This window comes from Nycticebus coucang, chromosome 7 (genome assembly GCF_027406575.1).
Source record: "Nycticebus coucang isolate mNycCou1 chromosome 7, mNycCou1.pri, whole genome shotgun sequence".
Lineage (NCBI taxonomy): Eukaryota > Metazoa > Chordata > Mammalia > Primates > Lorisidae > Nycticebus > Nycticebus coucang.
In genome coordinates this window covers 68,129,715-68,156,890 of record NC_069786.1, presented here as the reverse complement: position 1 = coordinate 68,156,890, position 27,176 = coordinate 68,129,715, and the positions used below count along the sequence as shown (strand labels likewise).

At 38.5% G+C, this 27,176-nt stretch overlaps 1 protein-coding gene across 6 annotated transcripts in view; it reads left to right on the top strand.

Moving 5' to 3' along the window:
- Positions 1 to 27,176, top strand: part of SLC25A12 (solute carrier family 25 member 12) — a 302,640-nt gene that overhangs the window by 230,072 nt on the left and 45,392 nt on the right. For all 6 annotated transcript variants that reach the window (XM_053596493.1, XM_053596495.1, XM_053596496.1 and 3 more), the window contains 3 exons: positions 6,963 to 7,078; positions 15,651 to 15,790; positions 26,450 to 26,596. In XM_053596493.1, the coding sequence (XP_053452468.1) occupies positions 6,963 to 7,078; positions 15,651 to 15,790; positions 26,450 to 26,596 (403 nt within the window). The remainder of the gene's footprint in view (positions 1 to 6,962; positions 7,079 to 15,650; positions 15,791 to 26,449; positions 26,597 to 27,176) is intronic.

The window sequence follows — 27,176 nt, the reverse complement described above, 5'->3', positions numbered from 1 at the left end:
CTCTATCCTTTTATGAATCCAGTTATTTTTAAATAACTTTCAAAGTAAATCACAGACATTGATATATTTGTTAAATATTTCAGCATGCACATTATTAACTAGAATTCTATATTCTGAGTCTTCTCCTTTAGATGTAAAATTTATGCATAGTAAAAATCGTAAATCTTTTTTTTTGTTTGTTTTTGAGACAGAGTCTCACTATGTCACCCTTGATAGAGTGCCATGATGTCACAGCTCACCGCAACCTCAAACTCTTGGGTTTAAGCGATTCTATTGTCTCAGTCTCCCAAGTAGCTAGGACTACAGGCACCTACAACAACGCCCGGCTATTTTTTTTGTCGTTGTCATAGTTGTTGTTTGGCAGGCCTGGGCTGGGTTAGAACCCACCAGCCCGGGTGCATGTGGCTGGCGCTCTTGCGGCTGAGGTACAGTTGTGGAGCTAAAAGTCAAATCTTAAAGTACATTTGCTGAACTTTGACAATTGCACACACCTTTGTAACCTCAGGTGACTTTTTTTGTGGTGTTAAAAGATACATAACAGAAAAATTTACCACCCTAACCATTTTTTAGTGGCCTCAAGTATAGTCACGTTGTTATGCAGCCATCACTGTATCTATCTCTAGAACTTTTTCATTATCTGGTCCTGAGACACCACAGCCATTCTTCAGTGATTCCCCATTCTCTTTCCCTCCCCCCAACCAGCCCCTGGTAATCACTATTCAACCTTTCATCTCTACTGTTTTAGGTATCTCACATAAATGGAATCATGGTCATTTAGCATCCGACTGTCTTATTTCACTTAGCATAATGTTTTCAAGGCATATCTATTGGTGTAGCATGTGTCAGAATTTCATTCCTTTTCAAGGCTGAATAATATGCTCAGTTGATATATTAAGTCTTTGAGCAGATCATTTGACTTCTTTGGATCCTCTAAGGGTCCTTCTGGCTCTAAAGTTGCATAAATATGTGATTTATCTTTTTGAGTATGCTGATAGACAAAATGTAGATATTTGGTAAATTCCATATAAATTCCATTTATATATATATATATAATTTTTTTTTTTGCAGTTTTTGGCCAGGGCTGGGTTTGAACCCGCCACCTCTGGCATATGGGGCCGGCGCCCTACTTCTTTGAGCCACAGGCGCCACCCCTAGACTTTATATTTTAAGCAAAGGGCTGCTTTGTTCCTGTGCAACAAGGATCTCAAATCTATAGAGGCAGAGTGGTCTGTAGAGAACTAATGAGCCCTGATGAGTTGCCTTTGTGAAGGAAGCAGCTTCTGCTACTTGTTGGTGCTATGTGAGACCAGAAACCTAGTGTTGCCTGAGTTTGCAATTTATCAAAAGAAACCAGAAGAAAACTGGGTACTTACATAAAATCTTATGATTTTCTAATGTTGTCAACTAATGCATTAAAAAATATTTTGCATGATCAAAGAAAACATATGTGTGGCCCAACTTCATTCTGCCAGCTGACAGTTTATGATCTTTCCAGTTAAGGAAAAAGTCTTTGACCTCTTCTCATAAATACACATAGTTTTACTATTGAGCATAACACTTAACGTATGTTTTAAAGCTGTATATTCAGTTATTTCAGGTTAGTTTTTTTTTTTTTTTTTTAGACAAGAGTCTCACTCTGGCACCCTGACTAGAGTCCCTTGGCATTATACCTCCCAGCAACTTCAAGTTCTGGGGCTCAAGCGATCCTCTTCCCTCAGTTTTTTCTATTCTTAATAGTGACAGGAGTCTTGCTATTGCTCAGGTTGGTGTCAAACTCCTGAGCTCAAGCAATGCGCCACCCACCTTGGCCTCCCAGAGTGGTAGGATTACAGGCATGAACCACTGTGCCTGGCCAGGTTAGTTGTATTTTAAATGTCTAATTCCTGAGATTTTTTTGGAAGAAAAAGAGATGTTAGTGTTTTTTTTTTAAAAATCTATACTCAGTCATTTAAAAACTAAAAATTATATGTTTAATTTTCATTTTCATTTTAATTTTTTTAGACAGAGCCTTACTCTGTCACCCTCTGTAGAGTGCTACAGCATTATAGTTCACAGCAACCTCAAACTCTTGAGCTCAAGTGATTCTCTTGCCTTGGCCACTTGAGTAGCTAGGACTACAGGCCCACCATAACACCTTATTTATTTATTTATTTATTTTTGAGCTAGAGTCTTTGTCACTCTTGGTAGAGCGCTGTGGCATCACTGCTTACAGCAACCTCAAACTCTTGGGGGTGAAAGTGACTGTCTTGCCTCAGCCTCCCCGGTAGCTGGGACTACAGTCACCCACCACAACACATGACTGTTTTTAAGAGATGGGGTCTCACTCTTCTTGCTCAGGCTATCCACCTACCTCAGCCTCCCAGAGTGCTAGGATTACAGGCGACACCTGGCTATATTTAGTGATGGGGGTCTCGCTTTTGCGCAGGCTGATCTTGAACTCTTGAGCTCAAGCAGTCCACCTGCCTCAGCATCCCAGAGAGCTATGAGCCACCATGCTCAGTCATAATTTTTATTTGTAAAATTACTCTTATAATCAGAGGAAATAATGCTAATGATTATAAAAAATTTAAACATTTCAGAAATATGTAGAAAGTGAAGTTCTTCTTCTGCCCTATATTACTACTGTTTTTGTGTTATGTATTCTCATACTTCCAAATGACACTATATCATTGATCTTTAGTTTCATTCAGAGCTTAAAACAATATTCACGGTGGCCATAAAGTTCGTGTGCAATGTAAAATAGTGTACAATTTAAAATTGCACACAAGCTTTTTAGCCACCATGTATTACTCACTGTTTTTGAAGAGTGTGAGGATGGTTAGAGTGTTACAGGCAACACGTTGTAACTTCATTTGTTTTTGCTTCTCTAGAATTTGTACAATGATAACAATACTTTCTAGTTTTTCTGTATTTTTCAGTGATATACCAATGCTTAAGGCATATTATGAACATGGCCTGATAAACAATTTTTATTGCTGGATTCCTCCCAGGATTCACTAGGTACTCAAGCTCCTTAATTTCATCAAGGATTCTTTAGCATGGACCTAGTGAGGGCATCTTAAGTGCCTTGAAGTCATACTATGCCTTTGCCCACAGGTTGAGAACCACTGTTCTAGGAGCTGAGGGAGTGGGCTGAAATGCAGAGAACGAGGGACAGGTGGGCAGCAGTCAGATCCTGTGGGCCTACAAACTGCATTAAGGGTTGGATCTATTCCTTTAGATAGGGTGATTGTAAATGTGTTATCCAAACTAGGCCAATTGAGAGAAAAAGGGGCTGCTACTAATAATTAAGTAGGACATCTGGTCTCTATCTTGGATGACCACTAGATAGGTAAGGGGTCTTAAGAAGAAAAGTGACAGGATCACATTAGCATTTAAAAAAGATCCCTCTGGTGACAATTTGAAGAATGGACAGGAGGAGATCTAGAAATATTCCCACACCTTTAGAAGTGTGGCCAGCTGTAGCTATTGAGAATGGATGTGGCTATGTTAGGAGCACATTTTGGGAGACTATGGGTTTTCATATATTCATATAGAGATGCTAGTTTCAGAATTGGCTGTTTTTCATGGATTTCTCGTCTTCAATGTGGTGTTCTTCCTAAGAAACTAATCTTTCCTTAATTGTTCAATGTTCATTACTCTGTATATTTCAAATGTGTTGATTGACACAAAGATCTTATTTTATCTTTCTTTGTGTGTGTGTGTGTAGACAGGGTTTCCCGATGTTGCCCAGGCTGGTCTCGAGCTTCTGACGTCAAGTGATCCTCCTGTCTCAGCCTCATGAGTAGCTGGGACCACACCCAGCTAATAATTTTTTATTTTGAGATAGTCTTTCGGTTGCCCAGGCTGGATGGAGTACAGTGGTGTCAGCCTAGCTCACAGCAACCTCAGACTCCTGGGTTCAAGTGGTTCTCCCAGGTAGCTGGGACTACAGGCATGTAGTAACACACCCAGTGAATGTTTCTAGATCTCCTGGGCTCCTGGGCTCAAGCAGGACAACCTTGATTGCTTTTCTTTTTCTTTTAAATTTCAGGTTAATTTGAAGATGCAAACAACCAGGTCACAATTTTTGAATTTATTAGGTAGAGTCCCTCTTGTAGTTGTGTCCCACACCCAAAAGATGCACCATATACCTCTACCTTGTGCCCTGTAAGTGGGAGCATACCAAGCTCCCCTTCTCCTCCCTCCTTTGTCCCCCCTTCCCCCAACTTAAATAGAATTAAGTTTTTCTCCTGTGTGGGCATGTGTTAGATCGCCTACTGGCTTCATAGTAAAATTGAACACACTAAATACATGCTTTTCCATTCTTGTGATACTTTACTAAGAAGAATGTGTTCACCTCCATCCAGGTTAATACAAAAGATATAAAATCACCATCTTTTCTTATAGCTGAACAGTACTCCGTAGTATTTATATACCACAGCTTGTTAATCTATTCATGAGTTGATGGGCATTTAGGTTGTTTTCACATCTTGGCAATTGTAAATTGAGCTGCGATAAACATTCTAGTGCAAATGTCTTTATGATAAAATGATTTTTTTTCTTCTGGGTAGATGCTTAGTAGTGGGATTGCAGGGTCAAATGGGAGGTTGAATTTGAGTTCTTTGAGGACTCTATTTCTTTCCAATGAGGCTGTATTAGTTTGCAGTCCCACCAACAGTGTAAAAGTGTCCCTCTCTTCTTGCTAGCATCTGCAATTCTGGGACTTTGTAATGTGGTCTGTTCTCATTGGGGTTAAGTGATATCTCGGTGAGGTTTTGATTTATATTTTTCTGAAGATTAGGGATGATGAGTAGTTTTTCATATGTTTATTAGCCATTTGTCTGTCTTCCTCAGAGAAAGTTCTGTTTATGTCTTGCCCAGTGATACATGAGATTGTTTGCTCTTTTTTTGTTGATTTGAGTTCTCTATAGATCCTAGTTATCAGGCCTTTTTCAAATTCATAACTTGCAAGTATCTTTTTTCCATTCTGAAGGTTGTCCATTTGCTTTAATTGTTGTGTCCTTAGCTGTGCAAAAGCTTTTCAGTTTGTTGCCAGAGGCATCACTCTGCCAGACTTCAGGTTATATTACAAGTCCACAGTGATCAAAACAGCATGGTATTGGGACAAAAATAGAGACATAGACATGTAGAACCGGATAGAAAACCAAGAGATGAAACTAGTTTCTTACAGCAATCTGATCTTTGATAAACAAAAGCTATACTGGAGGGCGGCACCTGTGGCTCAGTGAGTAGGGCGCCGGCCCATATGCCGAGGGTGGCGGGTTCAAACCCGGCCCCGGCCAAAAACTGCAACAAAAAGAAAAAATAGCCAGGCGTTGTGGCGGGCGCCTGTAGTCCCAGCTACTCGGGAGGCTGAGGCAAGAGAATTGCGTAAGCCCAAGAGTTAGAGGTTGCTGTGAGCCGTGTGACGCCACGGCACTCTACCAGAGGGCGGTACAGTGAGACTCTGCCTCTACAAAAAAAAAAAAAAAAGCTATACTGGGGAAAAGAACCCTTATTCAGTAATTGGTGCTGGGAGAACTGGCTAACCACATGTAAAAGACTAAAATTGGACTCACACCTTTCACCACTTAAAAAAAATTGACTCGAGATCGATAAAAGATTTAAATCTAAGACATGAAACGATAAAAATCCTAGAAGAAAGTGTGGGAGAAACTCTTGAGGATGTCAGCCTGGAGAAAGATTTTTTTTTTAATTGTTGGGGATTCGTTGAGGGTACAAGAAACCAGTTTACACTGATTGCATTTGTTAGGTAAAGTCCCTCTTACAATCGTGTCTTGCCCCAGAAAGGTGTTGCACACACCAAGGTCCCACCCCCCTCCCTCCTTCCCTCTCTTTGCTCTTCCTTTCTCCACCCCTCCCTCCTTCTTTCTCTCTCTGCTCTCCCCTTCCCCCACCCCCACCGTGTCCTTAATTGTCCTCATATCAAAATTGAGTACATAGGATTCATGCTAGGAGAAAGATTTTTATGAAGAAGGTTTCAGCAAATATTGCAGCAACAACAAATGGAACTTAATTAAATTGAGAACCTTGATTTCAAAAGACCTAGGCCTCCCAGAGTGCTAGGATTACCCATGTAAGCCACCGTGCCTAGCCTTGGCTAACTTTTTTATATTTTGTAGAGTCTCAGTCTTACTGTGTTACCCAGGCTGGTCTCAAACTCCTGGGCTCAACTTTCTCCCACCTTGGCCTTCCAGAGTGCTGGGATTCCAGTTGTGAGCCGCCACAACCCAGCTGATATAAGGATTTTCCATTTTTATTTTATTTTATTTTTTTGCAGTTTTTGGCCGGGGCCGGGTTTGAACCTGCCACCTCCAGTATATGGGGCTGACACCCTACTCCTTGAGCCAAGGTGCTGCCAAGATACAAGGATTTTCTTTTTTTAATTTATTATTAAAGCCATAAATTAGTTTCATAGTAGGGCTGAGTACATTGGATACTTTTTCTTCCATTCTTGAGATACTTTACTAAGAAGAATATGTTCCAGCTCCATCCATGTGAACATTGAAGAGGTAAAGTCTCCATCTTTCTTTAAGGCTGCATAATATTCCATGGTGTACATATACCACAATTTATTAATCCATTCGTGGATCGATGGGCACTTGGGCTTTTTCCATGACTTAGCAATTATGAATTGGGCTGCAATAAACATTCTGGTACAAATATCTTCGTTATGATGTGATTTTTGGTCTTCTGGGTATATGCCTAGTAGAGGAATTATAGGATTGAATGGCAGATCTATTTTTAGATCTCTAAGTGTTCTCCAAAAATCTTTCCAAAAGGAATGTATTAATTTGTATTCCTTTATAAAAAGGAATTTGAATGTATTAATTTGAATACCTTTATAAAAAGAAACTTCCGTTCATCAATTATTTGGTCACTCTTTCATACAGTAAAGGCAGATTAAATGCCTGATTCTTTCCCTTTATCAGCCATTAACATTCTGTATTTTATTCCAGGTTGATCTCCTATCAAGAATTTTTGGCATTTGAATCCGTTTTATGTGCTCCAGATTCCATGTTCATAGTGGCTTTCCAACTGTTTGACAAGAGTGGAAATGGAGAGGTGACATTTGGTAAGGGAAAAAGAAGATTATAAGTGATAAGTAAAGTTAGTGATGCTGGCCCAGTGTTTAATTGCTAAATCTAGTAACTGAATATAGAGTGCTATTTATTTAGGGCCTAATCAACAAGTGAAGTATTGATTTCCTAAAAGGATTTACACATATAAAAGTGCCTTTATTTTCTTCAAAGCATTAGACTATTGCCAAAGATTAAGGAATCTAGGAGTGCTATTGCTTCAGCTCATTGTGTCACTGAAACTTTTCACATTTCTACAACAGGTGGTGTAAAATTTTCTTGTTTGGGGCTAGCATAGGCAAAATTCTTATGAAATAGATCATAAAGAATATAAACCAGTCTTCTTATTCTGTTATTATTATGAGTTTTAGTTATTTTTGATATGAGGTCTCACTATATTGCCCAGGTTAGTCTTGAACTCCTGGGCTCAAATGATCCTTCTATCTCAGCTTCCCGAGTAGCTGGGAATACAGACATGTGGCATTACTACTGGCTAATCTCATTCTGGATAGGGAGGTGAGAGCTTCTCCAGAGCATGTTTGCAAAATTGCTGTGATGTCATTTTAAAACTCAAGAAGTGGGAACAAAGGAAGAAATTAAGATAAGATTAATGCTTTCTGAACCCCCATTTTCGATTTTTGATTTGAGGAAACAAGGCTAGATTATTACAATCGCCATCTGAGTTGGCTATAGAAATTGATTTAAATCCTCTGGTAGACACATGATCTAACACGTGACTCATGTCTCAAAAATGTAGAAGCTAGGATTTTTATTTGTAACCAGGTATTAGTTTTGAAAGATGCTTATTTATAGAAATTAGTTTATGTTTAATAAAAGTACTGGCTAATTTTCCTGCAACAGTATTTTCAATAAAAACAATGTGGTTTTTTTCAACGACCTTAAGGCCCCCAACCTTTTTTAATATTTGGAATAAATTTTTATTGTGATAAAAAACACAACATAAAATTTACCATCCTAACCATTTTTAAATACACAGTTTAGCAGTCAGTGGTAGGTATTTTCACATTGCTGTGAAACGGATCTTCAGAACATTTTCCTCTTGCAAAACTGAACTTGAGCCCCTTTTATGGTATGAATTGTCACAAATATTTGTAGGAAAACCTTTGAAAATCAGGCTTTCCCTGAGTCACAATGCTGAATATTTGTTCTCCATAGTGCTTGAATTATAAAACAGATGCTCTTTAGTTGAGATAAGAAGAAGGAGGAAGTATCCCTGTAGTGGGAAGAATAATGAGCAGGAACAAAGAAAAGAGAAGGACCAGTGCCTTGGCAGAAGCCTTGGTGGGCACATTTTTTAATTGATTGTTTCCTTCCTTCTCTCTGTTGACTCAATTATCTTCCTTATGAGAAGGCTTTCCTAAATATAAAAATACTATGCAGAGCTCTTTAGATTTCTGCATATATCTTGGCATTCTCACTGCTTTGGACCAAGCTTTGGCCATTTTGCCTTCTGAGGAGTGATTTTCCTCAGAAACACCTACATTCTGTAGTTTAAAGCACAAAGCCTCTATCATTTCATTATTCAGCATTAACCATGTACTACTAATAATGGTACATTTTCTATTTTCAATAGGTGACACATATACTCACATGTCTCACACATGTGTTGTAGAAATGCTTGGGAAATAGCTTGGTACAAATGTCTGAGCTAGTGATAGTGAGCTGTGCTTTTATCATGTGTGCATTAAGATTTAGACCTCAAAACCAAATTCTAGTTTATTTTAGCCCTGTACCTTAATGTCATGATTCTTTGTATTTCCTCCATTGAATTGCTTTACCCAACTTCTTTGTTTAAAAATGTCACCCGAGGGGCGGCGCCTGTGGCTCAAAGGAGTAGGGCGCCAGCCCCATGTGCCGGAGGTGGAGGGTTCAAACCCAGCCCCAGCCAAAAACTGCAGGAAAAAAATAAATAAATAAAAATGTCACCCGAGTCACTTCATCCAACAGACTAAAAGATGCATGCCATTGTTAATTAGTATATTATATACCTTTTCATGGTATATTAAAGCTTTATTTATTAGATCTCAGTGTTAGCATTTTTATAGATCTTTTGGGTTTTTTTCAGATTATGATTTATGTGTTAGGATTTTAAGAAATATAGTTAGGATTAAAACGAAAACAAATTGGATTTAGTTTTTATATCATTTAGTATAAAGTGAAGAACATATGAATCTTCCAGAGTCTTGCTTTTATTCTTCTCCATAATCTAGAGACAGGAAGATATTATGGATTAAGAAGAAGCTATACGCCTCTTGGCACTCTGTTCCTGGGGTCCCTGGCCAGCTGGATGGCTGTCTTCATGGTGCCCACCTGTTTCCTAAGAACCTTGACCATTTCCCCTTCCTGCCCTGCCTCCCTTGTTTTGAGGATCCGTTTTTAGACCAATTTTCTTAACTAGAATGAAAGGCATCATAATTAAGCAAAGTTTAGTTTTATGTTTTTTAGAAGAGAGGAAAAGTATTTTGAAGCTATTACTTAGAGAAAATGTAATTTAACAAGATTTCTAAGGCCCATTTATTTCAGGCTATATTTAAGACTATAGAATTTCTGCAAAGGAAATAATTAACTTGGAGTTTATTTTTATAGGATTTTGGATCTGTGAAGAAGGTCAGTTTTCATGTCTGTACCCACTTAATAAAATGAATTGTGCTTATATATTTGTCAACACATGTTTAGGTAAAAGGAAATTTTAGAGTGATTCTAAGTAAAGTTAAATCCTTTTAACCAAATGGACTTCTGTTTTCTAGTTGGAGAATTTAAGTTATAATTTTCTCTTTTGCACACGAGGAGAGAAAGTTGATAGACAGTATTGGATGCAAGGTGCAATGGAGTGGTGAAAAACTATTATGCCATCAGAATCTCTCATGGACTGTGATGATAATGTTATCTGTGTATTGTAAATATTGTTCTCATCTATGCTTTCGTTTTTATAGATATGCTTTTTATACACATCAAATTATACACTTAAACTGTGTTCATCTTTGCAAGTATTTATATAAATAGCAATAGTGAACAACACTTAACTGAGTGGTAGACAAGGTTTTTTTGTTGTTAGAGATGCTTCCACTTGGGAGAAAGGACTTGGATTGAGGTCTTGATAATCCATTTCAGAATTTGAGAGCTCAAGAAGTTCTAGAGTTTTTTAGAGTGAAGAAAACCATTAGTTTATTGTTTCCTCTTTGATTTTCTTTAGTAAAACTTCTAATGCATGCTGTGGATAATAAATGGCTTGTACACCTGTAGCTGCCACGTAGCATGAGCCTTGTAGAGGCCATTGCATGGCCGGTGTGTGCTAGATAATAGTGTAAATTTGCCTTGGTCTCACCATTATCCACTAGTGTACTGGATATGCTGCTTGAGAGAATTAGGTTGAGGTGACCTAGATAAGCAGTTATGCTACATTGTATTGTCAATTGCTGCCATACATTTGTCCCAAGATGTCAACATTCTTTAAAAAAAAAAACAACAGAACAATAAACTCTTACCTATTAACTAATAAATGAGTATGAAACATGTTACATGTTCTTAGTTCTCTATTAAAAACTCACCAACATGATGCTCCCAAGCGTTTGCCTAGAAATGGGATCTCTTCAAAGTGAATTTTTCCAAGGGCACGTCCTCATCCCTTGCCTGTGGAACCCTCGAAAGGCACGGCTTCCTTTTGATTTAGTACTGTGTTTGACCATCAATATGAACAGCACATAAAAATGTGCCTCTGATATAGACTCTTTCCTTAAAGGGAAGAGCAGATTGGGATGGTTTAGACATAACCACTGCTGTTCTTTAAAGGGTTAGGAGATGGAAGTGTCGATATGAAAAATGTACCTTTTCTCTGTGGAAACAAAGCTATTGAGGTGGAATAATATGAAATTCTAATGGTAATAAATACTTATTTCAATTTGATAAGAAGAAGAGCTGCACCCAAGAGTTTAAATTTAAATCAGGAAGAATTTTTGAGTTTTTTTTCTTTGTATTACTTTCAAACATCACAGAGAAGTGTTTTTTTTTTTTTTTTGAAACTCAAGGCTACCAGAATAGCTTAAGAGTTTGAGGTTAAAAAAGAAAAAGGACATGGTTCTATTCATTTTTATACTTTTTGATAATAGATTGTTGAAGCATCTAGCTTCAATAACAGCAGATGCTCTTTAAATGTGAACTCTTCTTTCCTGAGAAATGGACCTTTACATACATGTATTTGGCAGCAGGACTGCTCTATTGACTGTTGTATAGTAGTCCTGGTCTAGAGGTAGGTAAAGGATAATAAAAATACTTTTCCCCGGAGGAAAAAAAGAGGCGGTCACCCAGAAAACTAGTGACCCACCCGGGAGTGGGAGTAGAACCGAGACGGAGTCTCCATGCTGTGTTGGTTGGGACTTCCCATAAGTTCCTGTTGTTGGTCTTTTTGTTGTTGTTGTTTGTTTTCTTTTTTGGCCTCCTACTTGTTCCTCCTCTTTCTCCAATTTTTCCTTCACTGTAAAACTTTTCACTTCTATTAAGTCTCACCATTGTTTTTGTTCAGTTATGTACAAGGATATTCACTGTTCACAGTGGGAGCCCTAAAAGCCTTTCTGACTTGACTTTAAGAACTGTGCAGGTGAAACTCAGCTATTGAGGAACTTTTCCCCCTGACAATAAGAATGTTTGTCTCAAGCCTGTAAGTTTGAAGTAGTGGCTCCTGCTGGGCTGGAATCCTTGGAATAAGGATGTCATTGGGCTGATGGTAGGTGGGCTGTGTCACAGGGCTGATGGCTTGTATACCTACAGGAGGAGTTCTCTGGCCACACCGTTGGTACAGCAGCTCCTTCCAGGCTCATTCATGGAACAGGCATGGTGGCAGTCTTGGAGAAGAGTGCCAGCCCCGGTCAGAGGTAATTTTGTACTGCAGAAAGGTGAACAAGATTAGTAGGAAGCTCCCATAAGAACCAGGGGAGGGATGAGGGTGGATGAGATGGGGAGACACAGTGTGGGCTGCTGGGGAAATTAAAACCTCTGTTAAGACATACTTACATAATGTAAATGCTTCAATTGTATTTCATCTAGTCCAGTCATCATAAGTGACTGATACAGCTAAGCTGACTAATGTTACATGTCTGTGAACGTTTTGATTTACTCACGGTTGTCACCATTACCTGCCCTCCTGACAAATCACTGTGCTCCTCTCCTTTGAGCAAAGAGAACATAATGACAAGCTACTTTTGTATCTGGCCCCAGTTCCCTTTTGAATGGAATTATAAACCATCCTTTCATAAGCCCATGCTCTGCAGGAAGTGAAAAAGTGGTCTATTGTTTTCTATATGTCAGAAAATGAATGGATTCCTGTTTCTCTTAGCAATACGAACCTTGGTACAAAAGACGAGATCATGATCTTGCTGCCATTAAGATGCAACTGTCATGTCCCTTTCTTCCAGGCTAAACTATGGCCACTGAAATAAAACTCTTATGAAGCGCTATTTAGAGCTCAAGATCCTTGTTTGCCACTGGAAAGATGGGATTCTCTCGGGGGGTGGAGGAACTTGCTGTGCAGTTTCAGCTAGATATGTTGGGTATATCTGAAACTCTCAGAATCATGCAGGACCTGATAAAACTGAGTAAAATAAGAACATCAGGTGTTTGAGCTATTGCCTCACACAAGAACAAGCTCTCTTCTGGCGACTTCTATTATAAATTTTTTTTTGATAAGCACATCCAGGTAAAAGTGGTGATTATGAACTGGACTTCAAAACAATAGTTCTAATTATTTCTGTGACATTCCTGAATAAGCCTCAAGCAATTGGTAGTAGAAATAGTAACAGAAAAGAGGTAGAATGCATCATAAGAGATGCCAAAATAGGTTTGAATTTTTATTAGCCCTAGTAGTTACAGTAGCCTGTGACATAGCTAGAATAATTAAAAGTATCAGGGGGATAGCTAATAAACCACAGCATATAATGATTATAATAAAACCATATGCAAAGTTGCCAAGTGACCAATTTGGGAGAAATAGAAAATGTCCAAGCAAATACTCATGGAAAATGGTATTTCCGTATTTGAGAAAATTACTATGAGTAATTTAGGCCATCATTTCCTTTCAAAGACATTCTAAGATCTTATTTAGAGATTGCTAAGAATTTTATAAAATAGAATCTCTAGATAAAGTTTTTATTATCAAGATATTTTTCTAAATGTAAATTATACATTGTAAATTTAGCTTATAAGTGTCCTTTTTGGGATAGTAGGAAAAAGCTTTTACAGATTTACTTTTATTTAGTTTGAAAGTCTTAGAAACTTTGACTTTACTTGAAATAGTAAATTCACTATTTCACATTTGAGATTATGATATTTTCTGATCATATAAAAGGGATTCAGTGTTATTCTATTATATAAAAATTAAAATATATATTTCTTATCAAATAATTGAGCGTCAGAGTTGTGACCTTTAAAATAATAACTTACTCCTAAGGCTGGGCGTATTGGCTCACGCCTGTAATCCTAGCACTTTGGGGGGGTTGAGGCCGGTGGATTACTTGAACTCAGGAATTTGAGACCAACCTGAGCAAGAGCCAGACCCTGTGTTTACTAAAAACAGAAAAAAACTAGCCAGGTTGTGGTGGGCACCTGTAGTCTCTGCTATTTGGGAGGCTGAGTCAAGAGAATCGCTTGAGCCCAAGAATTTGAGGTTGCTGTGAGTTGTGACGCCATGGAACCCTATCCAGGGTGACAGACTCACTCTGTCTCAAACAATAAATAAATAAACAAATAAATGAAAGAACTTCTTTCAATAATTTTAATATTACTTAACATAGTAATTTAAGTTATACTATTCTACTTTCCCTTAATTTTTAAATTTTATTTGAACACTACTTATTAGACCTTAACAATTTTAATTTATTGGTTTGGGAAGAGAAGCAGCTAATTAATTAGATTAAAAGGACACGCCCCCGCCCCCCAAAAAATTTGGTGATTTGCTTTAATATTTTTAGCTCTAAGTATTTTTTGAGACCTTTGTTATTTTAAATATCTTACAGTATTTTACAACTTGAAGTTTCATTTATATTTAAAGATATAAAAAACCAGGATCCCAGAATTGCTATTAAGTTAATTCTTTGCTTTTAGAAACAAAAATCCAGATATTTAATTTGTATTTATGTAATATGGAAATACTGGACATGATTTAAAAACTCTGAAATATTGTCACTACTTGGTGAAGAAAGAAGTGAAATCTGCATTCCATTTGAAAGAAAAGATGAGAATCCCATCTCCCCAGTGACATCCAATGCCTTCTTCCAACTTTACTGATTGCTGTAATCTGTTCAGAGCTGTTATATTGAGTCTGAACTGGTAGGGTTTCCATTTCTGGATTCTCACATTCTCCACCCCAGTAGTAATGCTTTCATTAAGAAAAAGGGTACATATATAAAACTGAAGGGAATCCATTAAACCATTTAAAATAGAATCAGTATCTTATTAAAAGAATTGGTAAAAATTAGAGAAAATAGCATAGTTGGAGAAAAATATAAAACACTAAACTTGTATTTACTAATTCTCTAGTATAATTGGTAGCTATTCATGGTAAAAACCCTTTCACTAATAAAATTGGCTTAAATCTGAAAATAATTTGGTTCTTAAAGTATCCGTAAAACAGGCTTCCTGCTTTCTTTAACTTGGTTGATTTTTTTTGTTTTTTTGGATTTTTTTTGGCATGAGCTTCTAAATTAGTCTATCCAGTCTATGCTTGTTAAAGTACCAGTCATTTGTGAACTGACTTTTATAGTTAAGTTTAGAACTGTGTAAGAAAGGGAATGACATTGTTAGTGCATGAAGACAAGCTGCTAGAGGGTTAGGTTGTATATTACACACTGTGACTAGTTTCTATCTAAAAGTTAGTGTACTGTGTTCTTTATTTAAAAGTGAATCACTAATTTCACTTATCTAAAAATATTTTAATAGTTCAGATGCATAATCATGGATTTTATGGGAATTTTGAAGCTTTGTGTCAAGACCATGTTTTTGACAATATCAGAAGCTTTTAATAAGGTGCTTGCTGCTGAGCTAATGATACGCTTTTGATAGTATTTCTTATATCTATCTTCAATAGACATATTCAGGCTAGTGTGAATGTAATAATCAAGCCTCAATCAAACCATACTTAGTATGACAAATATTACATTATACTGTAATTTAGGTATTCACGCTTCTGATAAAGGGCTTAATTCGACTCCTTGAGGAACTGGGAAAACACTATTGATTTTATACTAAGAATGTAAAGTAGCAGCCATTTATACTGCAAGATATAAATCACTTTCTAATTAAAATTAAATCAAGAAAAATTAAGAATCTCATGGCCTTATATGTAATGGTACACAATCTTAAGTGTAAAATTATATTTTGTATCAATTGTGTTCCTGTGCATGGGTTTCTGAGCACAAAAAAAAATTTGCAGTTAATCTTAATAGAAGCAGATGATATTGACTTTTAAAATTTCTCTTAATTTTTTTCTGTAGGAACATTGCAGTGGAATAAATTACTTATTCCAGATATAATTGGTTTATTTTTGTTTTCCCTTTTAAGAAAATGTCAAAGAAATTTTTGGACAGACTATTATTCATCATCATATCCCTTTTAACTGGGACTGTGAATTTATCCGACTGCATTTTGGGCATAACCGGAAGAAGCATCTTAACTACACGGAATTCACCCAGTTTCTGCAGGTGAGCTTAGTTTTCATAACCGGTGTAAATATGCACTATTCTTCCTTGACTGCCTTCCCTTTTGTTTTTATTAGTCCCCCGTGGCATTTCTCCCCAAGTTTTTAAACGCTCATCTAAAAATTCTTATAAATGTTTCTCTCAGTATTAGATTACATTTATTTAAATAGTAAACTCGTTGGCACTTCTGCTTTTTAATTTTTCACATTTATTTATTTATTTTGAGACAGAGTCTTACTGTGTCACCCTTGGTAGAGTGCTGTAACATCACAGCTTACAGCAACCTCAAACTCTTGGGCTTAAGCAATTCTCTTGTCTCAGCCTCCCAAGTAGCTGGGACTACAAGGCACCACCACAAGGCCTGGCTATTTTTTTGTTGTAGTTGTTGTTATTGTTGTTTGGCAGGCGCGGGGTGGTTTCGAACCTGCCAGCCCCAGTGTATGTGGCTGGCACCCTAGCCTCTGAGCTACTTTTTCACTTTAAATTTTTTTTTTTTTTTGAGACAGAGTCTCAAGCTGTTGCCCTGGATAGAATGCCGTGGCATCATAACTCATGGCAACCATCAACCCTTGGGCTCAAGTGATCCTTTTGCCTCAGTTTTTCTATTTTTAGTAGAGACAGGGTCTCGCTTTTGCTCAGGCTGGCCTCGAACTTGTGAGCTCAAGCAATCCACCCTCCTCGGCCTCCCAGAGTGCTAGGATTACAGGCGTGAGCCACTGCACCTGGCCTTTTAAAATAGTTTTGGTTGAACTCTAAGTATGGAAGATTAGAAGCTAGTTCTTTAACCTTTCCTTCTCTACCACAGACATGGACATTTTCTGTCGCTTCTCCTCCCTATACAATTATGTCATTTTTCTGCTTAGTTCTTTAATTCTGTGAATTACTGTAATTTTGTGAGTACTCTTCATGGCTAAAATTATATTGCTTTTCTTAGAGTTTCTAGTTTCATTAGTTAGTTTTCTGTATGTTAATGCTAATTCATCCTCTAACTTTGCTGCAGTTATTAAAATACCTTTTTAGTATGTTCAAAACACATTAGATATCATATCAGTTTTATCTTCTTAAAGCTCTGCAGGAGCTCACTATCTATTTGAAAAATATTGAGATGAAAGTCACATAACATAAAATTTGGCATTTGGAAGGGTACGTTAGTGGCATTTAGTACGTTCACTGTGTTTGTCTATCTAGTTCCCAAACAATTTTATCATCTCAAAAGAAATCTGTGTACCCACTGAGCAATCAGTCACTCCCCATTTCTACTTTCTCCACCTTCTGGCAACTACACTCTGCTTTCTATTTCTATGGATTTACCTCTTCTGGAATTTTACAGAAGTGGAATCATACACAATGAAGTTTTGTGTCTTTTTTCACTTAGTGTAATGTTTATAAGGGTTATCTATATGGTAGCATGTGCTAGTACTTCATTCCTTTTTATGGCTGAATGATATCCCATTGTATGATAAATCGTATTTTGTCTATCCATTCATCAGTCGGGGACATTTGGTTTGCTCCCTCCATGTGGCTATTGTGAATAGTGTTTCTATGAACATTTGTATACCAATATTTGTTTGAATACCAGTTTTCTGTTCTGGTTTTCTTTGTTTGTTTGTTTTTGAGGCAGAATCTCCCTATGTCACCCAGGCTAGAGTGCCGAGGCATCAGCCTAGCTCACAGCAACCTCAAATTTCTGGGCTCAAGTGATCCTCCTGCCTCAGTGTCCTGCGAAGCTTTGAGTATAAGCACACATCATAATTTCTAACTAGTTTTTCTTTCTATTTTTTAGTAAAGACAGGGTCTTGCTCTTGCTTTGTCTGGTGTGGAACTCTCAAGCTCAAGGAATCTTCTTGCCTTGGCTTCCCAGAGTGCTAGCATTACAGGCATGAGCCAACTTCTTTTCTTTATCCTTTCCTTTAGTTCCCCTATATACCAATCCACCCTTTCACCCCAGAAGCAAGATTTATTTCACCTTTTATAAGCCTACACTATTATTTTTCTTAATTAAGGTAATCGCAGATTTGAAAAATATGCCCTTGAGGTGTGGATATTTTTAGAACCAGTGCTTATTCTAATACTCCCACTGTTAGTACCTATCTAACTCACCTTGTAAAAGTTGAACATACATTATACATTTGAGAGCTGATTTTTTAAAAAGGAAATTTCTTCCCAGCTAGTGTTTTTTAAGGTTCTTCCAAAGATGAATTTGTTCCATTGTTTCCCTTGCATTTGCTGAAGCTTTTTTTTTGAGACAGAGCCTCAAGCTGTCACCCTGGGTAGAGTGCCGTAGCATCACAGCTCACAGCAACCTCCAACTCCTGGGCTCAAGTGATTCTCCTGCCTCCGCCTCCCAAGTAGCTGAGACTACAGGCGCCCGCCACAACACCCGGCTATTTTTTGGTTGTAGCCGTCATTGTTGTTTGGCGGCCCCGTGCTGGATTCGAACCCACCAGCTCAGGTGTATGTGGCTGGTGCCTTAGCTGCTTGAGCCACAGGCACTGAGCCTGCTGAAGCTATTTTATAGTATCTATTATACCAATATTTAAATTATATTTAATTAATAATTAAATAATTGTGTCTCGGTGCCCATAGCTCAGTGGTTAGGGTGCCGGCCACATACACTGAGGCTGGCAGGTTTCAACCCAGCCTGGGCCTGCTGAACAACAATGACAATTGCAACACACACACACACACACACACACACACACACACACACACACACGCATGCACTCACGCGCGCGCGCACAAAATAGCTGGGCATTGTGGCAGGCGCCTATAGTTCCAGTTACATGGGAGGCTGAGGCAAGAGACTCACATAAGCCCAAGGGATTGAGGTTGCTGTAAGCTGTGACACCATGGCATTCTACCGAGGGTGACATAGTGAGACTGTCTCAAAAAAAAAAAAAATTATGTAAATTGAGAGACATACGAGGTGTGACAATTAAGTCTGTGAACTTGCCACCATGCAGTTACATTGGCAGCCCTGTACAAACAGCTTGGTAAGGTTTTATAACTTTGGTATGTCCCACAGCAGTGTTCTTCTTTTTTTTTTTTTCTTTTGAGACAGAATCTCACTTTGTCATGCTCGATAAGAGTGCTGTGGCATCATAGCTCACAGCAACCTTAAACTCTGGGGTTTAAGTGATCTTACTGCAGCCTCCCAAGTAGCTGGGACTATAGGTGAACGCCATAATGTCCAGCTATTTTTAGAGATTCTGTCTCTGCTTTTGCTCTGGCTGGTCTTGAACTCTTGAGGTCAAAGGATCCACCACCTTGGCCTCCCAGAGTGCTGGCATTACAGGCATGAGTCACTGTTCCCGGCCCCACAGCAGCATTCTTTTTTTTTGGCCGGGGCTGGGTTTGAACCCGCCACCTCCGGCATATGGGACCGGCGCCCTACTCCTTGAGCCACAGGCGCCACCCTACAGCAGCATTCTTGTCATTGTGTGCCTGTATCTTCCTAATGTTTTTTATTATTGTTGCATGTTTTTGTGTGCTGTTGAAAAAATGTCAGAACTTGAATTAGAGCAATGAACAACATTAATTGTTAAACTTGACAAGAGTGAGAGTGAAATTAGGGACATGTTAGTCTTCATGTATGAAGAAAATGGCAGGGTACAAATGGATTAAACATTTTTCTGAGGGGAGAAAAAGGGTCAAAGTGTCACTGATGAAGAGAGGTCAGGGTGGCCAGTAATGGGCAGTGAGGAAATGCTGCAAAAATTCATGGAATTGTGTGTCACAATTATTGGTTGACTATGAGAAACATAGCAGACCAAGTAAACATTGATAAGGAAACAGGAAAATCTTTTTTTTTTTGTTTGAGACAGACTATGGTGTTCTTGGTGGTAGAGTGCCGTGGCGTCACACTGACAGCAACTTCCAACTCTTGCGCTTAAGTGATTCTCTTGCCTCAGCCTCCCAAGTAGCTGGGACTAGAGGCGCCTGCCACAATGCCTGGCTATTTTTTTGTTGTAGTTGTCATTGTTGTTTAGGAGGCCTGGGCCAGGTTTGAACCTGCCAGCCCCAGTGTATGTGGCCGGTGCCCTAACCTCTGAGCTACGGGCGCTGAGCCAAAACAGGAATATCTTAACTGAAAATTTTGGCATGAAAAAGGTGTGTGCAAAGATGGTCTGGGAAGGAGCTCTCTGATAAGCAAAAGCAAAGAGCTCATACAATACTGTCTGTAAGGGAGTTTTTAGCCAATAAACAAATAACTGTATTGGAACACCCTCCCTACTCACCTGATCTGGCTCCCAGTGACTTTTCTTTACCCAAAGGTAAAGGAAATATTGAAAGGATGCCATTTTTATGACATTCAGGACATCAAGGGTATTATGATGACAGCTCTGATGGCCATTCCAGAAAAAGAGTTCTAAAACTGCTTTAAAGAGTGGTCTAGGCACTAGCATGGGGGGATAGGTTCCCAAGGGGAGTTACTTTGAAGTTGACTATAGTGATATTCAGCTATGAGTATGTAGCACATTTTCTAGGATGAGTTGGTGAACTTAATTGTCATACCTCATATGTATGGAACTTCTTTTTTCTTCATTTAACTTCCCATTTTGAAGTCTTTAGTTTTTGTTTTGGGAGATTTCAAATATATTTAAAAATGGAGAGAGTAGTGTAATGTATATCGTGTTCCCATTAACCTTCTTCAACAATTACCAACTATTGGCCAATCTTGTTTTATCCTTTTCTGCCTTCTTTAGAATCATTTGAAAACCAGTCCCATACACTCTATGATTTCATCTGCAACACTCCAAATATGTATCTTTAAAAGATAAATTAATGTTAATTGTTGACCTTATAGAAAACAGAAAGTCTATTCTAACATTATTCTTTTTTCTTTCTTTTTTTTTTTTTTGAGACAGAGTCTCACTATTTTGTCCTCGGTAGAGTGCTGTGGCATCCCAGCTCACAGCAACCTCCAACTCTTGGGTTTAAATGATTCCCTTGCCTCAGCCTCCCACGTAGCTGGGATTACAGGCACCCGCCATAATGCCTGGTTATTTTTTTGTTGCAGTCGTCATTGTTGTTTGGCTGGCCTGGGCTGGGTTCGAGCCCACTAGCCTCGGTGTATGTGGTTAGTTCAATAACCACTGTGCTCTGTCGCCAAACCTTTTTTTTTTTTTTTTGAGACAGAGTTTCAAGCTGTTGCCCTGGACAGAGTGCTGTAGCATCATAGCTCACAGCAGCCTCCAACTCTTGGTCTCAAGCAATTCTCTTGCCTCAGTTTTTGTATTTTTAGTAAAGATGGGGTCTCATTTCTACTTAGGCTGGTCTCAAACTCATGAGCTCAAGCAATCCACTTGCCTTGGCCTCCCAGAGTGTTAGGATTACAGCCGTCAGCCACCATGCCCGGCCTAATATTACTCTTTCAGTGAGCATTCTGCTTTACTTTTAAGGTAAAGGTCCACATTTTTTAAAAGTGTCATTAATATGGGCGGTGCCTGTGGCTCAGGGAGTAGGGCACCGGCCCCATATACTGAGGGTGGTGGGTTCAAGCCCAGCCCCAGCCAGACTGCAACCAAAAAATAGCTGGGTGTTGTGGTGGGCGCCTGTAGTCCCAGCTGCTCGGGAGGCTGAGGCAAGAGAATCGCGTAAGCCTGAGAGCTAGAGGTTGCTGTGAGTCCTGTGATGTCATGGCACTCTACTGAGGGCAGTAAAGTGAGACTCTGTCGCTACAAAAAAAAAATAAATAAATAAAAAATAAAGTGTCATTAATAAATAAGGGTAAATTGGGTTTTTTGGTTTTTGTTTTGAGACAGAATCTCACTTTATTGACCCAGTAGAGTGCTGTATTGTCATAGCTCACAGCAACCTGAAACTCCTGGGCTCAAGCTATCCTCTTGCTTCAGCCTCCCAAGTAGCTGGGACTATAGGCGCCCACCTTGATGTGCAGCTATTTTTTTAGAGACTGGGGTCTCACTCTTGCTCAAGCTGGTCTTGACTCCTGAGCTCAAGAAATCCACCTGCCTCAGCCTTCCAGAATGTTAGTAATGAGCCTCCTTGCCCAGACTAATAAGGCTAAATTGTACCAATGGTTGCCATTCGATATTTCTAGGAGATTAAGGGGGAAGACAAAGACATAGCAAAGACCTAAAGAAGGAGAAACAAAGAAGTGAGGAAGGAAAAAGGTATACAAGACACTGAGTGGGTCCAAGATTGCTTCTAATGCTGCTTGGGAATATCCTTGCAGTGGGGACCACTTCAAACAGTCTAATGAAAGCAAAACTTCCTGCTGCATTTGGAAGGTAAAGTGGTTGGACTTAAAATGCTAGGGAGATGGTTTGAGTTAGGGGGAGTGACTAAAGTAGAAGAGGAGGAATAGAATAGAAAAATTTTCCAAATCATGCTGGTTAGTTATATTATACTTTTTCTGTCTTGCATATTTACCGGTTGAGTTTATTTCTCTATATTATTTATTTATTTTTTAAAATGTTCATACTAGTATATTAAGTAAAAACTTCAGGATAAATATACAATATGATTCTAATTTTGTACAAGTATACACGTAGAAAATACTGTAGAGAAAAGAAATTGAAAATGTTAGCAGAAGTTCCCTTTGGATGGAAAGATAAAGACATCTTTTATATTTTTCTTCGTTTGTAATTTCACCATAATATGTCTAGATTTGGGTGTGTATGTTTTTAACTTGGAATTTATTTTAACTCTTGAATTCATGGATTGGATCTTTCATTAATCCTGGAAAATTCTCTGCTGTAATCTTTTCAAATATTGTCTCTGCCTCTTCTGTCTCCCTTCAGTCTAACATATGTATATTGATTAGACATATGTGGTGTCTTCTGTCTTCTTCTTTTTTTTTGTTAATTGTTAAATCATAGCTGTGTACATTAGTGCAGTCAAGGGGTACAATGTGCTGGTTTCATATACAATCTGAAATATTTTCATCAAACTGTTCAACGTAGCCTTCATGGCATTTTCTTAGTTATTATATGTAGACAGTTGTATTCTGCATTTAGTAAGTTTCGCCTGTACCCATTCTAAGATGCCCCGTAGGTGTGGCCCCACCCATCACCCTCCCTCCACCCTAACCTCCCCCCTCCCTTCCCCTCTCTTGGCCCTTTCTCCATATTCTTCTGCTATAGTTGGGTTATAGCCTTCATATGAAAGCTATAAATTAGCTTCATAGTAGGGCTGAATACATTGGATACTTTTTCTTCCATTCTTGAGATACTTTGCTAAGAAGAATATATTCCAGCTCCATCCATGTAAACATGAAAGAGGTAAAGTCTCCATCTTTCCTTAAGGCTGCATAATATTCCATGGTATACATGTACCACAATTTGCTAGTCCATACGTGGATCGATGGGCACTTGGGCTTCTTCCATGACTTAGCAATTATGAATTGGGTTGCAATAAACATTCTGGTACAGATGTCTTTGTTATGTTGTGATTTTTGGTCTTCTGGGTATAAACCTAGTAAAGGAATTATAGGATCGAATGGCAGGTCTATTTTTAGATCTCTAAGTATTCTCCACACATCCTTCCAAAAAGAACATATTAGTGGGCATTCCCACCAGCAGTGCAGAAGTGTGCCTTTTTCTTCACATCCACGCCAACATCTCTGGTTTTGGGATTTTGTTATGTGGGCTACTCTTACTGGGGTTAGGTGATATCTCAAAGTAGTTTTGATTTGCATTTCTCTGATGATTAAGGATGATGAGCTTTTTTTCATGTGTTTGTAGATCGTGCGTCTGTCTTCTTTAGAGAAGTTTCTGTTCAAGTCCCTTGCCCACCCTGAGATGGGATCACTTGTTCTTTTCTTGCTAATACGTTTGAGTTCTCTGTGGATTCAGGTTATTAGACCTTTATCGGAGGTATAACCTGCAAATATTTTCTCCCATTCTGAGGGCTGTCTGCTTGCTTTACTTACTATGTTCTAGGCTGTGCAGAAGCTTTTTAGTTTGATCAGGTCCCAGTAATGTATTTTTGATACTGCTTCAATTGCCTGGGGAGTCCTCCTCATAAAATATTCACTCAGGCTGATTCCTTCAAGAGTTTTCCCTGCACTTTCTTCAAGTATTTTTATAGTTTCATGTCTTAAGTTTAAATCTTTTATCCAGTGAGAGTCTATCTTAGTTAATGGTGAAGGATGTGGCTCCAGTTTCAGTCTTTTACAGATTGCCAGCCAGTTTACCCAGCACCATTTGTTAAATAGGGAATCTCTTCCCCATTGAATGTTTTTAATTGGCTTGTCAAAGATCAAATAACGGTAAGTAGCTGGATTCATCTCTTGGTTTTCTATTCTGTTCCAGACATCTACTTCTCTGTTTTTTATGCCAATACCATGCTGTTCTGATCACTACCAATTTATAGTACAGTCTCAGGTCTGGTAGCGTGATTCCTCCTGCTTTGTTTTTATTTCTGAGTAGTGTTTCGGCTATTCGAGGTTTTTTCTGATTCCATATAAAACGAAGTATTATTTTTTCAAGATCTTTAAAATATGACAATGGAGCTTTAATACGAATTGCAATTAAAATTATATATTGCTTTGGGTAGTGTAGACATTTTAACAATGTTGATTCTTCCCAGCCATGAGCATGGCATATTTTTCCATTTGTTAACATCTTCAGCTATTTCTTTTCTTAAAGTTTCATATTTCTCTTTATAGAGATCTTTCACGTCCTTTGTTAGATAAACTCCCAAATATTTTATATTCTTTGGCACTACTGTGAAAGGAATAGAGTCCTTGACTGTTTTTTCGGCTTGGCTATTGTTGGTATATATACAGATTTATGGGTGTTGATTTTGTAGCCTGAGACACTGCTGTATTCCTTCTATATTCTTTTAAACCAAATCTAAATATACCTTTTTATATAGATATTTCCTCACTAGTAAAAAATTTAGTAGGTTTGATAGCAGTCTATCAAACTGCTAAGACATTTTTAACATTAGTTTAATTGTTAAATATCACACAGACATAACACCACATAAAACAAATGTGTTGCTTACTGGATTATTATGAGATGAATATCCACTAAGGTGATTTTAATGTTTTTGAATTACCATTGTGATATCACAAGCCCATAGGAAAATAGCATTAAGTGAAGATTGTTAGATTTCTATCAAAAACTATTTTAAATGTTAAAAAGGGTAAGGGAACATTGATTTATAGGCTTTTTTTTTGTAGAGACAGAGTCTCACTGTACCGCCCTCGGGTAGAGTGCCGTGGCGTCAGACGGCTCACAGCAACCTCTAACTCTTGGGCTTACGCGATTCTCTTGCCTCAGCCTCCCGAGCAGCTGGGACTACAGGCGCCCGCCACAACACCCGGCTATTTTTTTGTTGCAGTTTGGCTGGGGCTGGGTCCAAACCCGCCACCCTCGGTATATGGGGCCGGCGCCCTACTCACTGAGCCACAGGCGCCGCCCTGATTTATAGGCTTTGCTAAGTAAATGGCAATGAAAATTATAAAATTTAATCTTATCTTTGAATAATATGTATATGCTTAGATATGATTACTGTTTCCAGAGTTGCAAAGAGTATGAAAGTGGCATCCAACAGTCCCAGTATTATGTCATGCTAACAGGCTTCTTTGGATTACATCGTGAGTCCCCAAGGCAGAAATACTCAGGTTTTGACTTCTATATAGTACTCGGGGGATTACTGGCACATTTTGTTATTTTTATTGTTACTGCTTATTATGAAGTTTGGCTGATCAGTAGTTCAGAAGTTCAGTGATATTCTGGACATTTTTATGAGGAGGCCAGAGCCAGAAAATGTGATAGCTGAAGACTACTTATGTAATTTTTTATTTATAATTTTCATTTTAGAATGACTAAGTATCACATTTATCAGTTGGTAGAGTTTCTCATTGAGTTTATTTTCTTTAATTGTTTGGAAAAATGATCTCTAATTCATTTACATATGATTATATATATTTACTCATATATATATAGAGGCTGATTGCAACATTTAAAATTGAAAAACTGAAAATGAATCTAAACTCTTCATGCAAGAAGTATTCTTTGATGACAAGAAAGCCTTCAAGCAGGAGAGGATAAATTACTGTACATTTTAAGGCTGAAATGAAACACTGAAAACATTATACTGTATTTGATTTTAGTGATGAAAACTTTTTGAGTAAAACCTGAGGGTTCTTTTTCCCTGTCTTTGCTTTATTGCCCTGCTCTGATTCATTCTGTTCTTTTCTTTCCTGAGAAGTAATATGTGTACATTTTTAAGAAAACGTGTGCTTCTTTAAAAAAAAAGAAAGCTTTGTTATAAATTCAGAGTAGTACATAGTTTAGTTCTGTAAGAAGTGCATGTGGGCGGCTTGGCGCCTGTAGCTCAGTGGCTAGGGTGCCAGTCACGTATACCAAAGCTGGTGGGTTTGAATCCAGCCCAGGCCTGCCAAACAACAATGACAACTACAACAAAAAAATAGCCAGGCGTGTGGTGGACGCCTGTAGTCCCAGCTACTTGGGAGGCTAAAGCAAGAGAATCGCTTAAGCCCATGAATTAGAGGTTGCTGTGAGCTGTGATGGCACAGCACTCTATCGAGGACAACATAGTGAGACTCTGTCTCAAAAAAAAAAGTGCATGTGGGAGTAGAATGTCTGTCCTTCCCTTCTTTCCAAAACATATACTTGGGATGTGTTTAACCAATGTAAGGGCTTATTTTCTAATTTTTCCCTCCAGGAGCTGCAGTTGGAACATGCACGACAAGCCTTTGCACTGAAAGACAAAAACAAAAGTGGCCTGATTTCTGGTCTGGATTTCAGTGACATCATGGTCACCATTCGGTCTCACATGCTTACTCCTTTTGTGGAAGAAAACTTAGTTTCAGTAAGTAAAAAGCAACTACTTTTAACCCTCTGTTGCCTCAAACCTTTGAGCCATTTGGTCCTGGATTACCTGCAGGGACTCCCGTGACTCTTTTCTATTCAAACTTCACAGTTGGTTGGCAGAAGGTAAATGTGTGTGCGTGTGTTTATGCATGAGTGTAAGCAATGGAGGTAGATGTGATGGTAAGTGGTAAGCCTTTCCCCAGACTGTCGCTTTATTCAGAGCCACCATCTTTCTCTCATATATTTTCAAACGATTTATTTCCATTTACAGAATCCAGTTCAAGGGAAACAAGAGAGTTTGTAGACAAGGGTGAGCAATTACTTTTCCCAGTGGGCAGTACCTGTCCAACACTCCTGCCTTCATTTGGCCTCTTTCCACCTCACCAGGCTCCCAAGGTCTTGCTATAAGGATGGGTCCTTCCTTTGTTGCCTTCAGGGTGCTGTCTGCTGGAGGGATCGTCACTGGCTTCTGCACTGTTTTAATAACCATGCCCATGGCAGAAGGTACGGAGGAAATATGTGGCCATGAGCCTCTGTGGCTCACTCCTCTCTCTGCCCCTTCACCTGTGCATTCAGTC